General features: G+C 38.8%; 1 protein-coding gene across 1 annotated transcript in view; it reads left to right on the forward strand.

Annotated features, from left to right (window-relative positions):
- DYRK1A (dual specificity tyrosine phosphorylation regulated kinase 1A) overlaps nucleotides 1-26102 on the forward strand; it is an 84571-nt gene that overhangs the window by 26699 nt on the left and 31770 nt on the right. The window contains exon 2 of the mRNA XM_042809855.1: nucleotides 3132-3210. Within this exon, the coding sequence (XP_042665789.1) occupies nucleotides 3201-3210 (10 nt within the window). The 5' untranslated portion in view covers nucleotides 3132-3200. The remainder of the gene's footprint in view (nucleotides 1-3131; nucleotides 3211-26102) is intronic.

The following is a 26102-nucleotide window of genomic DNA, read 5'->3' on the forward strand; positions in this document are numbered from 1 at the left end:
CTTATACTGAAATGAATGAACAAGAGCAGGTCCTTGTTGTATTTGAACTACAAGGTGGGAAAGACAAAATAGTGATGTTTTCAGTCTTTGCAAAGTCTGCTGGATAAACATTCTGTAATATTAGTGTCCATAGGTACTGCAGTTTAAAAGCAAAGAGAATCTTGGCTGGAGAGTTTCAAGTATGGGAATATGGCTCTGTAACCTTAAAATACCCATGTAGGCTGCTCATATCTAGCACTCCAGGACATCCATTGTTTGTTTGTCTAAATCTAGTGAGTATTTAGGATTAAGTGGAGACAAGATTGTTCTTCTTCCTCTCTGTTTGTTTTTGAATGCAAGTGACTGTCTTACTGAATTTAGCAGGACAAGGGGAAATGGTTTTAAGTTGAGGAAGGGAAGATCTAGTTTGGATGTCAGGGAGAAGTTCTTTACTGTGAGGGTGGTGAGGTGCTGGCACAGGCTGCCAGAGAGGTTGTGGATGCCCCGTCCCTGGAGGTGCTCAAGGCCAGGTTGGATGGGGCCCTGGGCAGCCTGGTCTGGTATTAAATGTGGGGGTTGGTGGCCCTGCATGTGGCAGGGGGGCTGGGGCTTCATGATTCTTGAGGTCCCTTCCAACTAAGGCCATTCTGTGATTCTGTGAATTTAGCTGGACTGAGTTTAGTGCAAGCGACTTCTGTGTCTGTTTATATGGTATGTTGGTTTAGCATAAGTAACAGACTGGGTGTTGTTTATTTATTTATTTAGTTCAAACAGAAGTCACTTAGGCATGTCAGCACCTAGTTTGTAGAATCTTGTGTAGCCTTAGGTCGTTGGTGTCTAAGGCTTGCCTGGGCCACGCTGAGTAAAAAGGAATTGTCTTGGGCTGTGCACATGCAATAGATTGCTCCAAAAATAATGCTTCCTATTTATTTGCATGGAAACAAAAACTGATACAAAGATCACAATAACACTGTTTTATAGAGCAAATTCTCAACTATTTTTTTTTTCTGCAAGTGTTGAAGAATATCAGTGGGTACAATCTTTTCCACATGGAGAAATTCTGAGACACACCATTATTTCACATGCACTTCCATGTTAGACACCATTGTGTCAGACTTGACCTGCTGCCATCTTTCACACGGCAACAAAATGTAATAGAATATTTTTGGTTCAAGCTCTACTGCCACACCACTGACATTGGCCTCTGACGTCATGGGTCAAAATGATAAAGCAGGAGGCATTATTTTTGGAGCCACTCTCATAAAATATATAATGCAATGAATGTATATAGAGTAGCAAAACTCATTTTAATCTTTTTTATTAAAACATATGAAAAAGAGAGCCACAGTACCGTGAAACTTGTGGGATACGTGACCTTGTATTTGTGAAACTAGCAGATCAGCCTGATTCAGTGGCAGTGATTGCAATTCATAGTGAGTTCTCAAGATGTTCAGTAGAGATTTTTGATGAAATTTTACTCTTCCTGTGCTTCATCCTTGAAGATAGTTGTTCACAAGTGTACGTACTGCTAAAAGCAATGACATGAATAAGGTGTGGTAGTGAATCAAGGGATATTTCTCTCTGGTCGGAGCGGGCTTATAGAAGTCTGGTAAAGAGACATGATGGAATTTTGAATTGCAGCTCTACATTCCATTTGAAATTCACAAGTAATGTATTTACATTGACTGAAAATGCAGTTGCAAGTAAAATGTTGATTAGTTTTTGGCAAGTTTGGAACCTATTCTCCAATTTCTGTATCAAAACTGAAAGCACAACTGCATATTTTTGCAGGCCAATGTATCAAAGTATGTAAACTTATTTGCCATCTTGAGCTGGCACCGCACTGTGTCTTGAGCCCTGGTTTTGGCCCAGATGGGATTCATAATGCACCAGTTGTTTGTTGGTGCTGAGGGAACAGGCTGGGAATTGCTGCCATGATGGTATAGGGTAGGGCGTGAGGCTGCACTGTGAGCTGGACCTGGCGCATGTGGCTCATAGGTTTGGATACTCCTGCCTTGGACAGTACTCATTGGCCTTGCCAGGGTCACAGCTGCTGTGGTTGGCAGTGACATTTGGTACGTCTGTGGAATGTCACTTTTGAAAGACTAAGGTGTTGATTTATGATGGAGGATGGTTTTTTGTTTGCCCCTTTCTGCTGTTTGGAGAAATGAAGCAAAAAAATCACCTACTCGCCAAATAATAGTGCAACCACTGCAACAGTGCTGTCTCACCACCACCTCTTTTGGCTTGTGTTGCACTTCTGTGGTGTGGTGGTAGAACAGGTAGCTGGGCCTATGATAGGTGCAGTACTTACACAGTTCTGGTTGATCAAGAAATAAATATGAAGTGCAACATTTTTCGCTTGCCTATCTGAGTGCGTTTTAGGCTGGAAGCACTTTAGTGAAGTTACGTATATCAGGTGTTTAGAAATAATCTAGACTCTATGATCTGATTGAGTAGTTTGCTAAAATTCTCTGTTATTAGCAAAAATTTTTGATATTTGCTTAGGTTCTACGTGATGATGGTTTTGTATTTCAAAATGTGAAAAGCAAATAATTCAGAACTGCTTTGACTAGGGGTTGTTTATATGGTGGTTTTATTGTTCTCTTTTTCCATTACATAATCTCCATGATTCTTTAGATGGGGTTATAAAAACCTTTTATATCTCCTTGTTCTGTAGAAAGTTATAATTTTATTGTTCTGAGCATTGTTAATGGCATTTAAGGTGAACCTAAATGAATGCCATATGAGATCTGAGGAGAAAATAGTTCTATGTGTAGATTTGTGTGCATTTACATTTTGTTAGCCTGTTGGTTTGGTAAAATCCCACTGAATTTGTGTAAACCTTGTTCTGAGTTCTAGTTTGGAAGATTTGAGAACTTTTTTTGATGACCTTGATTTTCAGAAATGTTGAATGACAAGTTGAAAGTTTAAGTCAATCCTTGAAGTTCTGTCAGAAGGACTTGATAACGTTCACCTCTGCTTTTAATGTTGGAGAACTTCATTTTCTGTTGGAACCTCCTAGGCTTACATCTGTGGCTCCACCTGAGTCTTAGGGCTGAACTAAACATGCAAATCCAGTGGAATAGGGACATTTGTTGAGATATCTTGGTTTTATTTACATTTTTTTTTTTTTTCTCTAATTTTTGCAGTGTTGTTTCCTGCTGGACTCCCCATGTCCCCACAACCCCACAGGATGATATGAGACTTGAAAGAAGACGATGCATACAGGTGAGCTTATTTTCAAGAGCTTTCATAAGGGAAAATCTTGGATGTTCTTGATCAATTTTTTGTTTCCATTCCTTTCTCTACAACTCCAAAATTGTCATTCCAAACTTAGTAGAATATTTAAGAACCTGCAGAATTTTTAAAATATGTTTCTTTGCCCTATTAGACTTTTTGCAACTGGCCAAGAAAGAAAGTGGTTTCTGTGAATGGAAATTTTGTGTTCAAAGTTTTATGAAACAAGGGTTTGCTCTTAAGAATATTGACTACATGTACTGGTTTTAGTCTTTTCTTGCTCGCTATTACCCCATTTTAATGATTCCTGGTTTACCAACAGATGCATGTCACCTGATCAGTGATGTACTATTTCAATCTTCTGTTAGCTTTATTGTACAGAAATGTTATGGATCCATCTGAAAAAAGATCATACCAAACAAAAAACTTGGAGTTCATTGTGCCTAATCTCATGTTCAGCTACTATAAAATTTCTTAAGAAACAAGGATAAAATCTTTAAACATCTTCAACTCATTAGACATTCTTAGAATTTACGTTTTAGGAAGTTCTTGCATTTTTTTTACCAAACAAAATACCTTAAGTCCCCAGTGTACTTGTTGAGTAAATGGCTTATTTTTAGTGGTAGTATTTTGTTTGCTGTTCTGATGTGAAAAATCATGATAAGCAAAAGTAGAATGAAAGTTAGGTTTCACAAGAGAATTGGTGCAGTTTATACCCACGTACCCTTATTTAAGTCACAGAACTATGCATTGCTTATATTTGGAGGCCTGTGACAAATCTTTCATTTGCTGGCTCTGCTTTAAAACCTATGAATTCTTGAGGCTGGGAAAGAAGTTGGATACATTTACGTACGCGTGCAGATCATCTCTTGATTGACAGTTTTCAGTCGCATCAGCTGTTCGTGCTTAAACAGCTTTACGGGGTATATTTACATGGAGTATGTTGGATTAAGGCCAAGATGCTGTAAGTGGATATTTCATTATGTGAAAACTAAGCATTTGTTCATTTCAGTTGAACGTGTGTAAGTTGTATGTTGATGGCTCAAGTAAAACTGGGCCTAAAAAATTACAAAGTGCAGTATGGCAAAGAAGAAGAGGAAGGAAAAATATTCTAAAGAGTTGATATTTCATTTATTCTAAATACGTGTATGTATATAAAGAGGAATAGTATTTAAAATCTTAAAATTGAATCTTCATGTCCTTTAAAATTTGTGGAGCACTGTCAAGTAGACAGTCATAGCAACTGATTTGTTTCTAGGTCATTTGCTTATTGCTGTGTAGATAAAAATGTAGCCCAACTTAAAATTGAGACATTGCTTTGAAAGTTTAAAAGCATTCATGTCACAACTGAATGGAAATATGACAGCACAAAATAGTAACTTAAGTACCTGGTACTGTTTTAGAGAATTAAGTTAGGTATTTTTATATGTACACTTTCAGTGTTGGCCATGATTTCTGATGATAGTGAGCTTGTAGAATTACAATCTTGAAGAATGGGAATATATACAGGATTTTTAAATACAATGTTTTAATTAGTAACCCTGTCTTTTAAAGCTCATACTCTTTGTTTAGAAGTCTCATGATAAATGCAGAATAAAAAACGGTAGTATCTTACCAAAACTTTTGGACTTCTGGTAAGTCACTGAAATTGGATGAGTAAGATTTGTTTGCAATTTTCTGTCTGTTGGGAGAGCCAATATTTGTATGCTGAGGTTCTGAGAATAAACGTGATTTGCATGCCTTAAAATGAGAAAAATGTGCTGTAATTATTCTTTAATACAGTAACAGCAGGAGTCATATGACTCTGCTGATACCAGTCTCAAGTTCAAAGTAGCTGGTGAGAGCTCAGGCCAGAAATTGAAAGGTTTTGTGGTTACTGAGGATGATTCCTTTTACTTTCTTAATGCAACTTGGCTTCCGAGAGTGACTGATCTGGGGTTTCATAGATGCTTGATAATTTCTAAGCTAGATTTGGCTAAAGAACAGGAGCCTGTATAGGTTGAAAAACAAAAACAAATCTTTGGTTCATTGAGTATCACTTTATCTTTCTGTGAAGTGATGTGAAATTTGGGATTGTGTTTGTGTAGTTACGAGAAGGATTGATCTTGTTTGGAAGTGTGTGTTTTGCAATTGATTGCTACATCTTGTCCTGCACCTGCTAAGCAGAGTAGGACACTGTGGTTGTTTTTACTGTTGTTGCTGTTGTTGCTCCCCTCTCTTTTTGGGGGTGGGTTGAGGTGGAGGATGATTGGATTTAAAACAAGTAACATTCTGGCTTGGGCTTTGTTTTTTTCTTGTTGGTTGTGATGTGGTAATATGTAAGTAGGAATAATTAACTGTCTGATCCTTAAGTTTCTGAAGAGCCTTTTTCTTGACCTTTGCAAGAAGACTCACATTTCAGTTGAGTGTGTACGGGGCCAGTGTAGATCTACTGAACTAGAAGTAAGTGTTCAGAAGGATCCTGCCCTTCGTCCTTCATGCCACATGCTGAGTAAGTGGTAGCAGTTAGTGTTGGGGAAATATTGTTCTTGAAAGTAGAAGGGAAAGAAGAATAGTTCTGAGAACCAAGCAAGTGATCAAAAATGTGAAAATGCTATATTTGAGTTTGAAAAAAACATTGGGAATGATCACGTTGTTCTTAACTTCACAAAAATATTGTTCATGTTTGGAAAAGGAAAAAAGCCCATTGGTTTACTACTCAATAACAATAGTACTGGAACAGTGTAAGTAGTAAATACGTATATAGTTGCTTTTTTTTTCCCCCTGGTTGCATTGCTTATTAAGCTGTAAGAAATGCAGAGTAAGGACTTTTGGGAAGTTCTTAGGTTGGGTTGAGTCTTGCAAGTAATTGGGTGTTAGTTTTACGTAAGAGTGGAATGAAAAGAGTTGGGCGTTGTCTCATATTCATAATATTCTTACTACAGATTTTGTTGAATTTATAGCTGTTTTAAAGAATACTTTGTGTGACTGGAAAAACAAATGAGTAAAACAAAAAACAAAATGGCAAAAAGAACCCCCAAACCCTGTTGTTGTACAGTGAAAAGAAAGCCAGGTCCGCTGTCACTGCTCTGCATTTTGAAGTTCACCTGTTTTACATTACCTCAGAGACACTTTGGTAGATCTATAGTTTGTTCAGAGCTATTTGAACATTTACCAGGAAATTCCAGAAACTTATTAGGGCATCACCTTTTTATCACGTACTGGTATTTTGCTAAATTTTGTAGGAATAATGGATGCATTATCTGTGCTTCCACATAGGTAACTGCATACCTAGAATCTCTTTTGTGAGATGTGGTATTGGCATAAAACCAGAACTGGATTAAAAAGGGGCAAATGCTTGGCCCATGATATAATTCTATACTGAAGTGCAGTATGAGCTGGTTCTGTGCTTCCATTCCAGTTGGACTGATTCTGTCAGTAGTTTTGTCACATGTTTAACTGTATCCTTACAGGGATTTTTTCTTGGCTGTTCAGGTCTTGACTGTGCAGATTTTCTTTTCATCCTTCAAAAGGAAGATGCCAAGAAAATAATGTAAGAGACAGGGATGCTTATTAGCAGTATTAGTTTTAAATACAGATAGTGCTTTGCATGAATTGGAATGCTTTTAGGGTTAACCACTATTTTTACATAGGTAACTCCCCCAGCAGGAGTTGTCTGTGCTGTCTTTCTGGCTGTTTTCTGCCAGCAATTGTGAGAAAGCAGTCAGAGGTGAGCTGAACAGTACTGCTTACTGAAAAGCAACCAGCTATCATACGGAAAGTGGAAGTTCTGCTTTTCACAGATGGAGTCATTGACCTCAATGAATGATAACCTTGAAGTCAAGAGACTAGATTAATGCTCCACTTTCTCTACCTGAGATGAGAAATGTGAAAACATAGACAGCTAAAGTTAGACTCCTGCATCCATATTTAAAAAGAAGTTGCCTATTTAAAAAATAAGTAAGTTTTTCCCCTCCTCCAAAAGTACTTAGTACCTGTGATATTAAAGATTTAGTCTTTCAGCTTCACTCCCTGCTGGAGAGGAAAGAAATTATAAAAAAAAAAAAAAAAAAAAGTCTGTTTACCTGTTTCTGGGTTTTGTCATGGAAGTTTGGCCTCCTAGAGAATGCTACTTGACTTGTTGAGGAGTACACCAAAGCATCTAAAATAGGAAATCATTAGAGGCCTCGGTTTTTATTTAATTTGCTTCTTCCTAAGAGAGAACAGCTTTGATAAGTTTAAATTCCTCCAGAAAGTTCTGTTAGTAGTTGCACAGTTTTCCATCTCTGGAACTTGAATGTGCACTTTGTAGCAGAATTAATTGAAGTGCTTTGTTGGGCAGAAGGCTAGGTGTGGTGTTGATGTGAATGTGTCGTAGGGCCGTGGAGGTCTTGGATGGCAGCAGCCAGCAGCAGCTGACTTCCTTAGGGCTGCAGGGAGAGGGAGGCATGCAGAATTCCAGCTGCTGTGGCTGACCCTCCCTGTCCTGTCTTGGTGGAGCTGAGATGGCAGCTGGGTGGGCCATCAGGAGATAGGAGAGTCAGGGCAAGTCTGCGCTTCCAAAAGCATAACACTTTTGTGCATAATGCTTCAAATAAAAGTCTGTTGTTTCAATATATTGGAAAATAATTAATGCTCATTTTGTATCCTGATTTGTGGTGAACTTTTTGAAGAAAAAAAAAAAAAACACTACACAACAGCTAAACAATAAAGCACCTTTTTTTGAGATAATGTTCAAGAAAAAAAATTAAGTTATAAGTACTGTTTTTCTAATGAGTAGTTGAGCTTCTGCAGCAATATCGTGAGGCTGAAGCTTGTTTCTGTTAGCTATTTCTAATAGCAAGACTCATTTAGACTTGAGCAAATATTTGATTTTGAGCAAATGTTCAGATTAAGAAACATGATCTTAACCATTATAAAAATTGTTACACATTTAAGAAGTGTTAACCTTTTTCTGGGATTTTTGATTAGCCCACTGGGAATGTCCAAGTGAATGCTATGAATTTAAAGTCTTTCTAGGGCCCTTAAAGTCATCAAATGGGCAGCTGGAGTGAAAAGGCACCTGCGGTGTTGGAGTGTTCAGTGTGTGAATGAAAAGCAGAAGTTCTCATGGGTAACACAGTAATGGGATGGCTAGGACTGCATTTAGTGCTGTAAATATTCACTGAGCATTGTGTATCATATTGGCTTTCTTGCTCAGGTGTGAGCATTTGTGTCCTGCACTTTGTGCTGTATAACAGACAGAGCTTTTCTGTCATGTTTTATATGCTTGGAGTAGCAAGCTTCTGTCATGGAGGGATGCTGTGCATGGCTTGGGTGACTTGTGAGTGACATCAGGAGTGGTGCACAGGCTCTGAGGTGATGTGTAGCCTTTTGCAGAAATAGCAGCAGTTTCTTTACAGAGGAAACTTCTTTCCTTGAACTCTGCACAGGACAATGCTTGTTCAGGAGCTTGCCCTTTACAGCTTTCTAGGAATCATGACTGAAGTCTTGTGTTCTTAACTACATCCTTGGGTTGAAACCTTTCATTGGTGCCTGGACGCAGCAGTGGGTTTATTTGGGTTTGCAGTCTGTGGAGACAGAATACCCTCAGTTTATCAGTTTCGACTGGCTGTAGCACTAGACAAGCCTGAATAGTAACTTAAATGTGCACTTCTTCTGCATCCTATTTTATAAATCATGCACTTGGTTGTCCTCTATCTCAGAATAGTTATGTTCTTTTTGGGGGCTAGGTTTGAAGGCAGAGTGAAAGAGGCCCTATGGTGGCTCTCTTAAGAGCCCATCCTTAGTAGTACTTGATAGTTATTTAATAGGGATTCTGTTGATGCTACTTCATCAAGTAGGATACAAGAACTATGTAAACACTGGTCACAAGTCTTCCTGAAATTGGACATTGTGATGTCTTAAAAAAAAAAAAACAACTATTATTTCTCTGTTACTACTCAGTCTTCTCATTCCTATTCAGTTCATCTCTTGATATATGGTTATTTGTACATTTATATTCACTGTTATTTCAGGGAGTGGTGACCACATGCATTCTGACAGTGTGATGCATAACTGTTATGTCAAGCTGGTATAATTTCAGCTTGGGAACCAAAATAGGGTACTCTAAGTCTTGATTATGGAAGTTTTTGTCTAGGTGTGCATAGGGGAATAGGTATTCCTTTCACCAGATTTTAGGATGATGTCTACGTCTTAACATGAAATTAACTATCTAAGCTTGTCAACATGGATGATTCTGTAAGACAACTTAAGGACATACTTACCAGATATTTTATGTCACTAGATGCAATTCAAATGTAAGCGAAGTGGTCTAGTTAAAACTTTCTGTACTAGGGAAAATAATAAAACTTGGAAAATAGCTTGAATCTGAGGATGTTTTTATTCTCACATTTTCATCTTGACGCTCTTATTTTTTTTATGTATTTGTTGATAAACTGTTACAAACAATGATTAAATAAGAAAGCAAAAAACAACCATTTGTTTTTATGAATGGTGGTGAGATATGAAATGTGTTGGTTTGACCTTTGCCAGTTATCATGGCAATGGAGTTAGTGGATAATTTGCAGCACAGTATATTGATCAGCTGTAGTGAAATTCTGTGGCCTTGTTTCTGATGTCCAGCACTCATTGATACTTGCATTTAATTTCCATTGACATTTTTGTGAGTTAAGTACCTAAATATCTCTGAAGATCCAGATTTCTTTTTGTAGTGCAGTCAGGGACAGTTCTCTACCATATTTGTTATAAAGATAGAATAGGTGACAGCAGCTCTTTTTCAGACATGGAAGACAGACTTGCTCTTGATTTCTACCTTGCCTGTCCCTAGCCATGACAGTTTATCAGTGCCTGTGTTAGTTCTTCCATTTTCTTTTTTTTTTTTTATCCCCCCATCTTCCTGTCTTTAAAACTTTGCTGGTAGTACGAATATCTACTAAGGGATCTCTGCAGGTTGTTAAAACATTTTTCTATATGCTTATGTTAGAAATATAGCAAATCTTAAAGCAGAAAAAAAAAAAAAAAATAGAAATTGAATTATATTTCATTGGCTTCTGAATCTGTTGTAGTTTGGTACACAATCCAGTGCTATCACCTTGTCTTACAGAATACTTTCTAACATCTTAGAACTTCTGTACTTGTGTGTCTTGCCTATATGAGGTCAATACCTTGCACTTGTTTACACTACCTCCTGAGTATAAGGAGGATCAAGGTATGTGCCTTCTAGGAATTACTGTAGAAGGGTCAGGTTTACAAAGATGGATGAAGTTGATTTAATTCTTACCTGGTTTGTGGATGAAAACAATGTTTTATTTGATTATGCAGGTAGTAAAGCGTTTGTGTAGAGAAGAAGCATTATAACACTGTTATTATCGTCCTCAGTTCATTGCTTTTTCACCATTCCAGTGGAATAAATAACCATTTCTGATGATACTCTTAGATCTCCCTACAGGCAGCAGCAATTACAGAAGTACAATAACTGGGCTGAATACAAACGTATTTTGATGGATTATGATCTTCTGAATGCTAGCTTAGTGTAGGTAGATCCATTCATCTTTGCAAGGGACACTGAACATATCTAGATGGTGTGAATTGACACAGCAAGTTTTCATGTATTACTAAAAGTATAAATGCTTTAATCTGTCTTATATTAGCACAAGTTTTGACTATCTACTAATGTTTTAGAAATGATCAGATTTCTTTAAATGGATGAAATGTGAGAATGGTAAGAGAAGATCTTCACAAATCTATGGAATATTTGCTTACATATATTACATCAGTGCTCTTAATAAGCTAGTCGAGGTAAGCGTATTTGCTATCCTCTAGCAAAGAGGGTTGTGCTACCTTGGAATGCACAGCTAAGTTTGCCATTTGAAATATTTCACTTAGTAAAGTTTATCACAACACCTGTGGAAAAGCAACTGATCTCCATCATACTTTCATTTATAATTTTATTTTAGGTGATGTTTCTTATTTTTATCTTAAGTTGCTTTTTTAAAGTGAGCAATATGATAACTCCTTCAAGGTTATAAAAAAAAGCATTACTTCTGTAGTTTATTTACTCTTGTTTCTTGAAAGTAAGTTATACATTTCTAAACTTTCCTGTTGTAAACTTAAGTAATTGTTATACAGTGCTGAGTAATTCTTGGAGTCTTATCTGAGTAAAATGATATTTCTGTACCATATAGAGTGTTTACTCTCAGAAAATGTACAAAATCTAGTCTTTTAAGCTGAATGTTCACATCTCTGAAGTTTTCTCTAAGATGTAGTTGTTAAAAATTGCCACGTTTAGATGTCAACAGAGAACTCTGATTCTGCTAAGATGATTCTGGCAAATAACTGAAAAGGTACAAGGTAGTCTTAGGTAGTCGAGTTGACTAGTTTGTGAAGTATGCACGTAGTGTGAATGTATATATTCTGTGCTTGGCGATCCTCATTATCTACTAATTGTTCTTGCCCTTTGATCTCACTATGCAGTTGTTTGATAAGAGCATTAGCTTCCTTTGAAGCAAGAGCCCTGCAAAGAATCAGATTGATTTGGCCAAAGTCTTCCAGCAAGCAGGGTAGTTTTAAATGATAGCTTCTGACATGTCTTCCTTCCTCCATTGCATCCTGATATTTTTTTTTTTAACTTAAAGTATAAAAAACATTCACACTTGAACCTTTTCTGTTTTTTTTTCACTATTTGGAACAAGATTTTCTCAGAACAGCAAGTCACAGTATCTGTAAAGTACGCCAAAAGAGGTGCAAGAGCAGATGTAGTCAGAAGAGATTTGAGAATAACATTTTACAGACAAAAATGCCCACTTCTGTGTTAGTAAATTGAATGTTCCCCGTCACTGAAGCTGATCACATGGAACAGCACACATCTGTGTGAGTTAACCATCCCAGCCTGTAAAACTGGGTGGCTGCCTGAAAGCTGCATATTGGGATTAGTTCCTGGAACATGGTGACTACTGCATGTTCCCAAGAGCTTCTGGGCAAGAGTGCTTATTGGAATGGATTCTACATGTGCAGAGCTCAGTCCTGTTCTTGGGCACCTTCCTTGACCCAACTGAATGCACCAGTATAGATGTACACAGCTGTTAGTTCTGTGTATGAAACTATGAACTCCACTATTATCTTCTGGTTCTTAAAGAAGGACTGGTAGAATTCCCTTTCCCTTTGGACTTCCTGTCTTGGAAGGATATTTCTTCGTCAAAACAAAAAAATGTTGTTGTTCTACATTTTGCTATGTATATATAGAATGTATATAAACATATATGTGAATATAACCTGTTTTCTTTTGTTTTGTTTTTTGTTCTGTTTCTTTTTTGACCTGGAGGTGCAGAAATACTCCTTTGCTGCATTCTCAGTTACAAAGTCCAAGAGAATTTTGTGTTGCTTTCTTGCAGGGTTTCTATTTTTTTATTTTATTTTATTTTTTATTATTGTGTTGTATTTGTTTTTGTTTTCCTCCATCTTCTGATAACTTTTATCTGCAAAGTTATTCTGTGGCTTAGGCTGAGTTTATGAACTTTATGGGTCTTCATGACTTTTCTTCTGAAAAAAAAAGAGGTTTCCCTCAGGAAAAGAAGCTATTTCACACTCAAATCAATTGGTGGATTCTGCAACTTTAGTTCAGAATGCTGTGTTCAGCTTTGTACTGCAACAAATATATTGGTAGCAAAAGGCTCCAGGCAGCAACTGTTTGTATCTTGAGAAAGGCAAAAATTAGTTGTTGTGGTTTTTTTGTTTTTTTTGGTTTTTTTTTTTCTTCTTCATGTCTGGAGACATGTGGAGCTCCAGGGGAAGGCAAGTAGTGAAACTTCATTCTTTCTTGGGAGAAATCCAGACGCTATCGGCTGCCATCCAACTGCAAAAATTCTGACACTCTGTTCAGAAAAAATGCCACCAAAATGTAGCTAGCTGAATATTCCACTTTTTCAATAGAAGGCAGTTTCCTTAAATAGAATTTGGGAGCTAACTTTGTCTACAGCAAAGATTTGGGTTAAAAATTCTGCCAGATCTACAGTGACGTCTATATAATTGAAGTCGTTCACTCCAGCACCAGGTGATTGAGCTCAAGTCCATATTAAGAAAGCTCAGGACTAATTGGTTTCCTGTAAGTGTGCAATCGATAGCCTGTATAGCTTTAATAAAAACAAACAAACAAACTTACTTCTTCAGAAAGGATAGAGGACAGAATACAATTCTTGCTTTGCTTGTGATTTACATTCTGGTTATGTTTTAAGAGTTTTCTAATACAGTTTTGTTTTACTTTGAATCATGTTTTTTTCCCCCCCAAAGGTTTACTGGCAATATATTTTAGCCATCAGAAATCCACCTTATCCTTGATAACAGATTACCAATAGCTTTGTCTTTCCAAGAAGCTGCAGTAAGCCATTAGGAAGATGGTTAATCTCCCTCTTATCTAAAGCTTTTGATCAATTTAGAGAAAAGTGAATCGGTGTCTTATAATCAAGTCTGTGTAGCAGGCTACTTAGACAAAGGGATTGGGTTTCCATTCAAGATTAGATTCATGATCACTTATCTAATGAATCAGCTGCATTTTCATCAAATGTCGGGTAATTAGACAGGTATCGCACCCTTTGAATTAATGGGACCTCTCACAGACCTTCCTTTCCTTATCAAAGTCCATTCAGAATTATAAACTATCTGCAAGAGTTGATCAGTTCTTCAAGAAGAAGAAACACCGTGGAGAATCATTGGAAGCATGGACATACATGCATATATTTGTATTCCTATTTAAGAACTTTTCAAAAGCTTTGTACAACTATGCATCTTTGATAACCAAATGATAAAGCTCCATACTATTTGAGTGGGAATTTTGGTCAGTGTTGAGAATGTCTAAAATTCTATTGCATCTGTGAAAATATGTTTGCTGGGTTTCTTAAAAATGACAGTAGCTCTTTTGTCCTTGATAAAGAAAGATAAAAGAATGTCAAGTGAGAGCTAAGTGAATAGGTGGGGGTGGCTTTATTTGGTCTAAGATTTATTGCTGTATTTATCTATTTGTTATGTTTCTCCACAGTAGTATTTAATATAAAAGTTTGCTTGCTTTCTTAATTGGCATCCAGTAGCCCAGACACATTTGCTTATTTTATTATTATTTACATATGTCAAAGTTAGATATTTGAGCATTTTTCCTTTATGCATCACTATAAGCTCATTTACATTTTTTGACCGTGGATGTCAGTAAATAAAAGAATTTTAGTTTCTTTTAGGAGCTAAAACTCTTTCAGAGTTCTTTTCTGTTCTCTCCTCAAAGACGATATTGGAAACTTTGTAATCTGAAGATAAAAATTGCTACATAGAGTAGAGAAAGCTGCAGGAGCCTATGGGGTCACATTCTTGTGTGGAGTGGTTCATCCCATGACAGGAACACGTGCTGACTCCTTTTGGGCGATGAGCATGGTCTAGGTCAGTCTTTCATCAATCTTTCGTTCAAGAGGATGACTTTGGGACGTGCTTATGTAGGTAGCCAGTTTAGGTTGTATTGTTCTTTGTCTTTTCTGCAGTTGTGCAGCCCACAGTGAAATAATTACATCTAAGGAATGTTGTCTCTGTTCTAAGTCCTTCTAATACCGTCCACCCATCATCTGTCTCTGCCAAGCTCTACTTTTGTAGCATAAAGTTTAACTGTTGCTGATATCTTGAAACACAGGATTATTGGCTGTTCAGTTCAACCAATACAGTCCCAGTCTGAAGAGTACAATGTTCCTTCTCTCAAATGATGGCAGAGGAAGTTTTGCCACTTCTGTCCACTCTCTTTAGTTCCTAGACATTTTGTATAAGCAATCTCTGCTTATTCTTTTGTGGTGGAGAGGAAGAGAGAAAAAGGGCAACTTCTCTGTGATGTCTTCTGTTTGTACAAAATAGGAGTTAGTGCAGTTGTTAATAACTGTAGTGTTTCTGCAAAGTTTTATAGAAGTTTTCAAAAGCCTGACTGAGACTCACGGACATTTTGAAACAGTTTTGTCTGGCTATTATACCGTGAACAACACTGTACTGCTTTCAACCCAGATGCTTTGGCAAATACCAGCTTCATGTATTGCTGCTGCTTGGCATAGTGGTTGATGCTACAAAGCAGTAGCAGGTGGTTTGGATTTTTTTTTCTGCTCATTTTGCACCAACTTCTTTTTTTTTTTTTTTTTTTTTTTTCAGTGGCAATATTGATGTGTTGTTTTTCTTTTTTTCTGCTCAGGATTTTAAACTCTTTGCATGCACTTGGCAAAAGTTTTGCTCAGTGGCAGTGCGCTGGTTGGGAATACTAAGTTACCTAACTCACATTTTCCTTTGAAGATGTCTTATAGATGACAGATACTAGGTTTTAATTATATCTTCCCCCAAAAAATTAATCATTGTAGTAACAGAAAGTCGTATTACTTTGAAGATTGTTTTAGAACTTGATTTCTGCTCCTGCTGTCAGTAATATTCCTTCTGCGCCCCTTTTCAAGTATCTCGGCTCTTGTGAGGCCCCATCTGGAATACTGTGTCCAGGCCTGGGGCTCCCAGCATAAGAAGGATGTGGAGCTCTTGGAACAGGTCCAGAAGAGGGCCACTAAGATGATCAGAAAGCTGGAGCACCTCTTCTATGAAGAAAGGGTGAGGGAACTTGTTTAGCTCAGAGAGGAGAAGGCTCCAGGGAGATCTCTTTGTGGCCTGCCAGTACTTGAAGGGAGCATATAAACAGGAGGGGTACATCTGTTTATGAGTGTGGATAGTGATAGGACAAGGGGGAATGGTTTTGAACCAAGACAGAGGAGGTTTAGGTTAGATATCAGGAGGAAGTTTTTCACTCAGAGGGTGGTGACACGCTAGAGCAGGCTGCCCAAGGAGGCTGTGGACGCCCCATCCCTGGAAGCATTCAAGGCCAGGCTGGATGTGGCTCTGGGCAGCCTGGTCTGCTGGTTGGTGGCCCTGCACATAGCAGGGGAGGTGAAACTACATGATCTTTTCAACCCAGGCCATTCTATGATCTTTCCCACAAAAGATTAATGTAACCATCAGTCTGAGCCTGCTTTTTCAGTTACGAGAAGATGGACACTTCAAACTGCTTCCCTCTTACCTGAACATCTACTTGCTAGAGGAGCTGTTAAGATGCACATCTCCAAGAGCATGTTTGCCAAGGTCCTCACGTATGGTAGCTGCCTGCCATCCAAGGAGCTGAATGTTTTGTCAGCAAATGGTTATATATGCCGGTTCATTCCGTAAAGCATGGTATGCATAGCTGAAGAGATAATGTGCCTTACTGCACAACTTCTTGGATTAGAAAGTTTCCTGTTAGAAAGGAATTAGGAAGATAGTGGTTTATTTTGTTTTGCTTGGTTTTGTTTTTATTTTTTTAAGTAACAGATCTTGTTGTTTCTAAATCAGTTATAATTGTTTCATTCTCTTTTAGAGAATGACATTGAAACTTCAATTGATCTTTTTTTTTTTTTTTTTTTTTTTTTTTTTATTACCTGCAATGCCTAGACTCCAGGAGAAATGATATGTTAGGAGATCATGGCTTTCTGCATTACAGTACAGTTATCTGCTGCCTGTAAATGTAATGTGCAGTATGTACTCATGAAATGGAAGAGTACTGTGATCAGACCACTGACACAGTTGTGTTTGAAACTCTGTGAGGATTAAAAGCCTGCCGGGGTCAGAGCCCTGTTAGCATTTATGCTACAAATTGAACTTATGATGATTTTTCCACAGAACATAGCCATTAACTGAACCCTGAAGAACTGCTTGTCTGTTTAGAGTTTAGTGTTTACGTACCATTAACAATTTTACATAATCCCCTTTCCTTAAAACACTCAAGACTCATTCCTTAGGTAAAATGTTTTTCTTCCTCTGCAACTCTGTGGAAGCAAAAAAAACCCCAACAAAACAACCACAAAAACACACCGTAAAAACCAAACACAAAATGTTGTCTAACCTCTCAGTCAGATTTTCTTAGGTGTAGCTTAGATGTCCTTCAGGGAATGGTGGAATGACTTTTTAAATTTATTTTTATTTGCAACCATTTTTGCGCTCCCTTAAGGAAGAGGTCTTTTCTGGTGGCCAAAGTTTGCTTGTACTTTGCTATCTTTTTGTTTCTTCCCATATTGATGCTGCCAGTGCATCTGGTGGGCTGTTCTCTTACCTTGTTCTGAGAACTGGCATGTAAAACCATTCAGAGAGCAACAGAAAGAAAAGCTGAAGTGCTACGGCTTAAGCAGGGCAACAGGAACAGAATGTCTTTGGTTTATGCATCTTCCATAATATCCCTAGAGGAGAAAGGTAGGGGAAGGAGGAGCCATGTCATAGTAAGCATGATCTCTATCCTCTGGTTAGAGATTTTGAAGTAAGATTTATAGATATATTTAGATGAAAATGTAGACAAAATTTAAAGTTTTATCAGTTTGCACAGCTTTGGTGTTTGGGTAGTGTTGTTGTCATTGGTGTGAAAAAGGGAAACATTTAACTTTTTTTTTTTTTATAACTGTGCGCTGCTCAGTTTATACTAGATCATAGAATCATAGAATGGCTTGGGTTGGAAGGGACCTCGAGGATCATGAATCTCCAACTCCCCTGCCACAGGCAGGGCCACCAACCTCCCCATTTAATACTAGACCAGGCTGCCCAGGGCCCCATCCAACCTGGCCTTGAGCACCTCCTGGGACGGGGCATCCACAGCCTCTCTGGGCAGCCTGTGCCAGCACCTCACCACTCTCATAGTGAAGAACTTCCCCCGATATACAACTTAAATCTTCCCTCCCTCAACTTAAAACCATTTCCCCTTGTCCTGCAGATATCTACCCTTTCAAAGAGTTGGCTCTCCTCCTGTTTATAGGATCAGTAAAGTTTCTAAAGAAAAAGCGAGTTATGCGTGAATAATATTTTTCTTAGACTATAGTATTATCCTAAAGGAAGAGGAATAGAGGTTTGATAATTCTTTTTTTTTTTTTTTCTTTTTTTTTTTCTTTTTCTTTCCAAACTTATGCTGGTTGGGAACAGTGAATTTTCAGCAAGCCCCAAACACTTCAGGGTTGTGTTCTTGTTTGGATTAATGAAACTTGGCATCATTGTCTTTTGGTGGTTGCTAGCTGCAAGCATGTATTCAACCATACTATTTTTTTTTTTCCCTCTTTGAAAGCTACTACTTCAAAATGAGGCAAATCAAAAGAAGTAATTACTCAAAAGTGTGTATACCAAATACAGAAGTTACAAAAGCAGGAAATTAGTCTTTAAAATAAGCATTTTGGAATTGTGAGGTCCCACTGCACTTATGTAACTGAAGTTTTATTTCTGATTTTAGTTGTATTTTAGTTGCATTTTTTCTGTAACCAGCTAGATACGGAAGCATTAGATCTTTTTACTGGGAAATGATTTAAAATCTGAATCTAGCTTGTCAAGAAGTATGGACAGACTTGAGACATCCATTGTAAAATGCCAATCTCAGAATATCATTTATCAAGTTATTGAAAACACAGCAGAAAAATGATTTCATTACAATTCTAAAGCTTGTAAATAATTTATAAAAGAAAGTAGCGCTGGTGCTTCCAGTCTACTCTAGAGTAAGTTTAAAAAAAACAAAAAACAAAAAACGTTTTGAATTTTATTATTTTTATAAACTTTGGATTAATATGGACTGCATGCTTATGAATTTTTAAGTATTCGTTTTTTAGAAAAAATACCAGAATTTCTGTTACTGTGACACCATGTGAAAATAGTATGCCATCTCCAAAAGCAAAATAACTGCTTTGTTAGTGGCCAGAACTGGACTTAAACTTCTGTTTGGGTGAAATGAACTATTTTAAAATGATAAAGGAAATCAGCTGTGACCTAGGGTACTTACAACAGTAGATTCCCCTTAATCAAACTGTATTTATTTATTTTTTTTCTTCAAATTGTCACTTAGTCTTCTATTGTCGTATATTAAGTCTGCAAAGTACTTTTGTATGGCATAATTAATTGTGTCAGTGCATTGACCAAATCCTGCAAGTTGGAGAAGGGGTCATAGCATAAATTCTGAAAATAGATGCTTGCCTATGTGCAAAATCATTTAAAGTAAAACTGACTGTAAAAATTAAATGTTTTTGCCTGTATCAAATGAAACCTACTCATTAAATATGATTATTTAACTGTGCTGTAGGGGTAGGAAGATTTTTCTTTTTTTTTTTTTTTTATTTTTTTTTTTTTTTTTTTTTTTTTTTTTTTTTTTTTTTTTTTTTTTTGTAAAAGATGGTTTGCATCATTTGGTGGTACTGTATTTATTCAAACTACAAAAGTATTTTCAGATCCTCCCCCTCTCTCCTGAAAGCTGTTTTCTTTGGTCAGGTATTGAATAATTTATATCATGTGAGACTATTGCACATGATGTATTCATCTCTTGTTTAGCTCTTACATTAATGGTTTGGCATGCTAGCTGTACATTGATATGGTAGATGCTTTCCATTTTTTCTGTACCAACTGTTTAAATATATCTTGTGTCTCAGTAACTACAAATGGGAAATGACTTGAATTATTCTATTTCCCTTGATGGTTTTTGTGAGTAGGAAAAGATTCCTTTTTTTTTAATATATATGTGTTTGTACTGTAGATTTAATGAGGGGTTTAAAAATCATTCACATAGTTACGCTAACTTTCCATTGTGCTCAGCTGGAAAAGCGCTCTGAATCTAAAATGTGAAGTTTAGACACTGGGCTTCATGTTAGCTATAGGCATTGTTTAGGTACAGCATTTTTGTGTTTTCTACCTCATGCACAGTTCTACAGCTTGCTGTGTTGCTGTGCAGCAGGTAATTTATGTTCGGTCTTCAGTTCTGGACTCTCAACTGAAGATTGTAAGTAACGTTATTTGTTGTCTTTTTGGAGGTGGGAAAAAAAGACACGGCACAAATAAAGGGAACTCTTACTTAACTGCTGATAAAAGTATTACTTGGAGAGGGCAGTTGAGCAGACTAGCAGGATTAGTGCTGCGAGGTATTGGCCCAGGATGGATTGCTTGGAAAATCTTGTAAGCCGATGGTCAGATAACGCTCTTCTGCTTGCTGCTGCTGTGCAGTACAGGGTGTGCTGCTAGATGGGCATAAATCAAAAAGCACAAATTTAGTTTAAAAAGCTCCAACAAGATGCAGAACAGATTGAATTGATTTTTTGCATCTGTCAGTGGGGCTGGTGCACATACTAAGGCAATTTTATATATTTTGGTCATACAAGGAAATAGTAATTTTCCTACTGATAACGTGTTTGAAAAGAATTAAATTTTGGGGCTGAGGGAGCCAACAGAATTGTCAGGCTCAGTCTCTGGAATCTATGTTTTCAACACTGAAAAAAAAAAATAAAATAAAATATGTAGATTCTGTGGTTAATAGCTGCCAAATTTTGCACGTCTGAGCGACTGACAAAGAAATAGGGAGCCCTCCGCCCTTCGGTGGTGCCCTGGGTTGGTGGCTGGGCGGAATGGTGTCACTGTCCTTGGGTGGCTTTGAGAGAGGCTGGTGTGTGTAGCAGGCGGCAGAGCCGGGCTGTGCAGTTGCCTTCCCCCTCCGAGGCGGTGACCGCAGGATACGTGGGTCGGTCATTGCGCTGGACGCCTCATTTTGAGCGCGCTGAGCGGTGGCAGTTCTCTGACTGCATCTATCTGTGTGCATGAGTGTGGAAAGCCAGCTGAGGGGTGCTGGTAGTCAGGGCGTGTGGTGGTTGGTCTGTGTGTATCTGCTGCTGTATGCAGACGCAGAACTGCAGGTATTCTCTCAGACTTCTCACAATTGTCTCTCATATTCTCTTAGTTTTTGTAACTGGGGGAAGAAATGGGCTTGTTCTCCTTGTGACACACATTTCCTACGTGTAGTCTTAACCTGGTGGTTCTGTTTAGTCAAATGAGCTGCAACTCATTTATTTAAGATCCGTCAGCGGGATGAACAGTTAAAGGAGATTCTGTCTTTAGTCTTTTTCCTCCTAAAACACAAACAGAAAGGAAGCAGCCCGCGCCAGCCGACGCAGCTTATCAGCCTTATTGTATCGGGGATCTGACTGCACACCGAAAGGGAACTTCCCCCCTCTATTCCAGGTGTCACAGTGAAAAGTCCCCTGAAGCCTTTTTGAGAGGGAATCTCGCACTCGGGAGCTCCCGAGCGCTGCCTGCGTGACCCCCCGACCCCCCCAGCCATGAGAGGCGCCCCCCGGCCGGGCCGCCGTGACGCCGCAAGTTCGAATCCCGCCCGCAGCGCTGAGCCCTAATCCCCGCGTATCATGACTGCGCGGCCCTGCCCTTGCTGCGGGGTTGAAATGTAGAACATGCCTGTAATCCCCGCTAGACGCAGCAAATTTCGCTTTAAACTTGAAAGTGTTAACAACAACTTGAAAATGTGACAGAGCTCAATTTCGTGGCTTGTTTATTGCTTGTTTTCGGATTGGACAATAGCCGGCAGCTCTGCCCTGGCAACTGCGGGATGCGATTTGCATAGCCCCGCCTGATTGGCCAGCATGCCGGCCGCCTCTTCCAATCAGCTGGCGGCGCCGCCGTGGTAGGCTATGCTAATTGCCCGCTGTTGCTGGGGTTCCGGCGGTTTCTGCGCGCCGTTCTCTGCATTGTGCAACGGGCGGGAGCGGGGCTGAGGGCGGGAACGGGGCGTTCAGCGCTGTGTGTGTGTGTGTGTCCGTGTGTCCCGGTGTGCACCTGTGCGTGGGCACGTGCTGTGCAGTGGGCATGTACCAGCGCCAGCTAATGGAAAATAAATCTTCACCGCGAGTGCTGTGCGGATGGAAGAGTGCCGTCACTGCGCGTCCCCACTTCTTTCTCTGTCTTTCTCTCTCTTCAATTAAAGCGCCTGACATCGCGATAGCCGTGTCTGTGCAGGCAGCTGGCTCGGGGAGCGTCCGTCGGGCAGCTTAGCGTCGGCGCTCTCCGAATCGCTGTAACCCCTGTTCCCGAGTTACGTATCTGTGGATGGTGTGAATATAGAACCAGCTATTTCTGGAATACACACTTGCCTTTAAAAAAACGGTGTGTTCATGTTTTTTTCTTTTCCTCGCAAAAAAGACCCCTCAGCTGTAACTGTGGAGTCTGGGTTTCTTTGGTCTCCGTGTCATTCCTGCCTAAGAGCGTGAGGAAATCTAATTTTAAAGCATTTTGTTATTGTTGAAGTCAGCTTTCCAAATCTGCCCTTCTCCCGTTTGACCCCGGGTTAGCTTGCCTTCAGTCCTGCTCTTCCCAGGGTGAACCCTCTCTCAGGGTTCCTCAGCCCGGCAAGCCGCAGCCTTTCTGCACACAGATGCTCACATCCCTCCTGCCAGCGCGTTACTGAATGGAGTAAATCTATCTGCATACATTCCGCATCCTTTTTTGTTGTTGTTGTTTTCTGTCTTCCCCTCACAGATATTAATACATATATGAAGCTTGGTACCACCTAGCACTTAGCAGTAATGGAGGAAATTACTCTCGCTGGCATATTTGTGACATATCCCTGTTGTCAGCAGATCTGGTCGCCCTTGAGTTCAGCTGCAGTGGGAATGTTGCCAGAAGTGGTACAACTTGACGACATTTTTTTTTCTTTGTGCCATGTATTTAATGGAAAACATCCCCACGCAAAAAATACTTGATTTTCATAAATTCTGATTAATTGGCTCTTAAACACCAAGAGAACATGCAGCGTTCTCGTGATGCAGTGCTTAGAGTTGGCTGAACGAGTGTGAGAGCGTTGCTTTAGATGAGCAATAGTCTGCAGTCATTTCCAAGTCAACGTGCCATGAAGACCAGAGCTTGCTGTCAGAGTGACCTGTGATTAAATCCAGTTTTTATTTTGGTGGAGTTTTGTTTTAATTTTTCAGCTGTACTTGGTGATTACTAATGCCTTTAAGAAGCTAAATATCCAAGATATAATGTAATTTGTGTGCACTTGGAGTTGGCTTTTGAGGGCTTATGGAATGTAAGTGTAGGGGTTCCTTTGTAGTGCGTTTAATGGAGTGACTTCATACAACCATGTTGTTTTAAACTTTGTCACCAAGTTGCTGTGTTACTGTGACTTATGAGGTATTCTCCCTTTCACTTTTTTATTTACTGAATTTGTCAGTGGTGTTTTTTTAATTCATGTCTGCTTTTCACGGGTTATGCTGGGAACTGATACATAGGTGTGGGCCTTTCGCCTAATTAATCCATTTTTCATTGTCTTTATGTCCATGTTATGTAAATGATGGGATTGTCATTAAATTAAGAAACTTATAAACTGTACAGCTGCAGTTATAATTGTGTGAAATTTTAAACATAAGTTTGTGGACGGGAAAAAAGATGAGAATATTAAGGTTGGCTCTTTTTCACCGGCATCTGTCCTCTGAAAAACGAATATTTGCTGTTTTGAAGATTTTTAATAAATCTTCTTTCCCAGTTTTTAAGCAAATGTTAGTCTTTTTTATTAATAATTAATAAAGTATTGATTGCTTAGGTATTCTGATTCGTGTATTTCATTTGGCACAATTAAAATGCCATATTGGGCTGAATCATCAGCCCAGACTTCTTGAATTTGACCTGCGTTTCTCAAACTACACATTCATGATGAAGTGTTGGACAGAGTTGCAATGTGGTAGGAAAACTTCTGGAGAACATATTATTTAAAAAAAAAAAAAAAAAAAAAAAAAAAAGCGCTTAAATACAAAATATGCCCATGTATATACAGGTATGCGATAGAGAATTTTTCTTCTCTAAATACTAGATTATCCTATCTTTGAGGATCACATGAAGGCATGCGGTCTAAAGGGAGCTTAAAAGTAATGAACCAGACGCCTAGTAATAGAATAAACAAAATGGCTGGACTGAAGCTTCTCATTCATTTCCTCATGTCCATATCATTGCCACTTTGCAGGAAAGCAGACTGCTTTCCTGACCAGAGGGAATGGCTTCAAGCTACGGGAGGGGAGATTCAGGCTGGACATGAGGAAGTATTACTTTTCAGAAAGGGTGGTCAGGCACTGGAACAGACTGCCCAGGGAGGTGGTGGAGTCACCGACCCTGGGGGTGTTCAAGGAAAGACTGGATGTTGTGTTGAGGGACATGGTTTAGTGGGAGCTATTGGGAAAAGGTGAACGGTTGGACTGGGTGATCTTTTAGGTCTTTTCCAACCTTGGTGATTCTATGATTCTTTTTTTACTATTCAGCAGAAGCATCAGATGAAAATGGCAGGTCTGTAACGAGCAACAAGAAGATGTTGCTTAATGAGTAAGGGTTGCTCTGAGTAAACTGCAGAGCCTTTCGCCAAGGGATGTTCTAGAGATGCTGAAATGCCAAAAAAAAAAAATAATAAAAAAAAAAAAATCATAAATCCATAGAGGAGAAGAGTGAAGTATATTATGTTAATAACAAGGATTTGGCTTTATGTAACTCCTGAACTGGAGACTAGAAGAACATGCCTGGCACATACTGCCATATGCTTGCCCTGTTGCTGTCCTCCTGGGTGACTGCTGTTGACAACTGTCAGACAGGATAGTGATTCTGAATGGAACTGTGGTTTGATATGTGGAGGAATTCCATGTTAGTGCCCCACTGTTAGAAAGAACTGTGCTTCTTAGTCCAATATGAAACAAGTACCCCTTTTGCTCAGTTTTGTATGTGAACAGAAATGATCATCTTTCAGACCTCCCTCACGTGGTTTACTTTTCCTGAATTCTTGAAACTTCCTATTAAGCTTCTCCTCTGTAGAGCTCTGTAAAGCAGATCTACCTATAGTGTGTGTTCCTGGTCTTTATAGAAGTCTTTCTATTTATATAAAGTCAGAAATTTCACGCCATGAAACCTTTTTGTCTTAAACCTGCCTCTGCTTGTTTTTTCTTTAGATAAATAAATGTTAGTCTCATAAGAATGCTGCAGAAAGAGAACTATATGGGTACAAAACCAATGGCTGCTATGTAGAATATATTTACAGATAGTAATAACTATTTGGGGGCACAGTCTTAGGCCAGGTTGGATGAAGCTGTGAGGATTTGGTGGGTGGCAGCCGTGCCCATGGCAAGGGTTTGGGGCTGAGTTCCCTTCAAACCCAAGCTATTTTATAATTCCATGATATTATATTAAATACAATGAAAATAAGATTAGTGGTATGGCAACCTATTCAGTCAGCATTACATTCATTCTCTCTTTTAAACTAAATAGGTTATTAGTGTAGTTAGATAGTATCACAGTTGGTTTACACAGAGGCGCTGAGGAAGTATTCTGTTGTTCCTAGCTTCTTCAATTTTCTTCAGTTGAGTGCATACCTAGGTGCAAGCTTCTGGGCTTTGTGGAGGCCTGCACATACAGGTTTCATTCTCACCATTTACTTTTGGAGTGGCAGACTTTCTCAGATGTGTGCTTTTAGGCACATTACTTCTCAAGAATAGACATTGCAGAGTTCTCGGGGAGCTTAGGATTTTGGGGGTTAGAGTTAGCATGCTAATGTTTCCTGTAAATTTTAGCTGAGAATTTTGGTGATCTTGGGCTCCTTCTATGAAAAAGTAATTTCACTTTCATATAATTTTCTTTGTTCTGAAATTCCCAACAGTTTACTCAGCGTAATGAAGCAGATTTATAGTGTTGCCGGTGGATTAAATCCCAAGCTTCTCTGTTGTCTTCCATTTAAAGAATTTTATATTTGTGAGTTTTAGAAATTCCCTTCTCTTCACTTGTTGTGGGAGGATTATGGAGAGCATTGGGAATGTAGTCCTAGTTTGATGGTACCAGACTTCTGAGCTGGTTGGGTAGAGGTGTGTACCACAGTCTCTCTCAGTCACAGGTCTTAGCCCCACAGCATTTCTAGAGCAGAGTAGAGTTGGTGTCCCATGGAAGTAGAGGTGCAAAAGCAGCAGTGTTTGCATGTAATTCCTGCCCAAATCCACCTCCTGCCTTAGGTCATCTAGGGCAGAGGATAGCGGGACATACATGACACTTTCACAATTAATGAA

This window comes from Centrocercus urophasianus, unplaced genomic scaffold (genome assembly GCF_019232065.1).
Source record: "Centrocercus urophasianus isolate 14NV4802_14NV808 unplaced genomic scaffold, USGS_Curo_1.0 seq_12, whole genome shotgun sequence".
NCBI classification, from domain to species: Eukaryota; Metazoa; Chordata; class Aves; order Galliformes; family Phasianidae; genus Centrocercus; species Centrocercus urophasianus.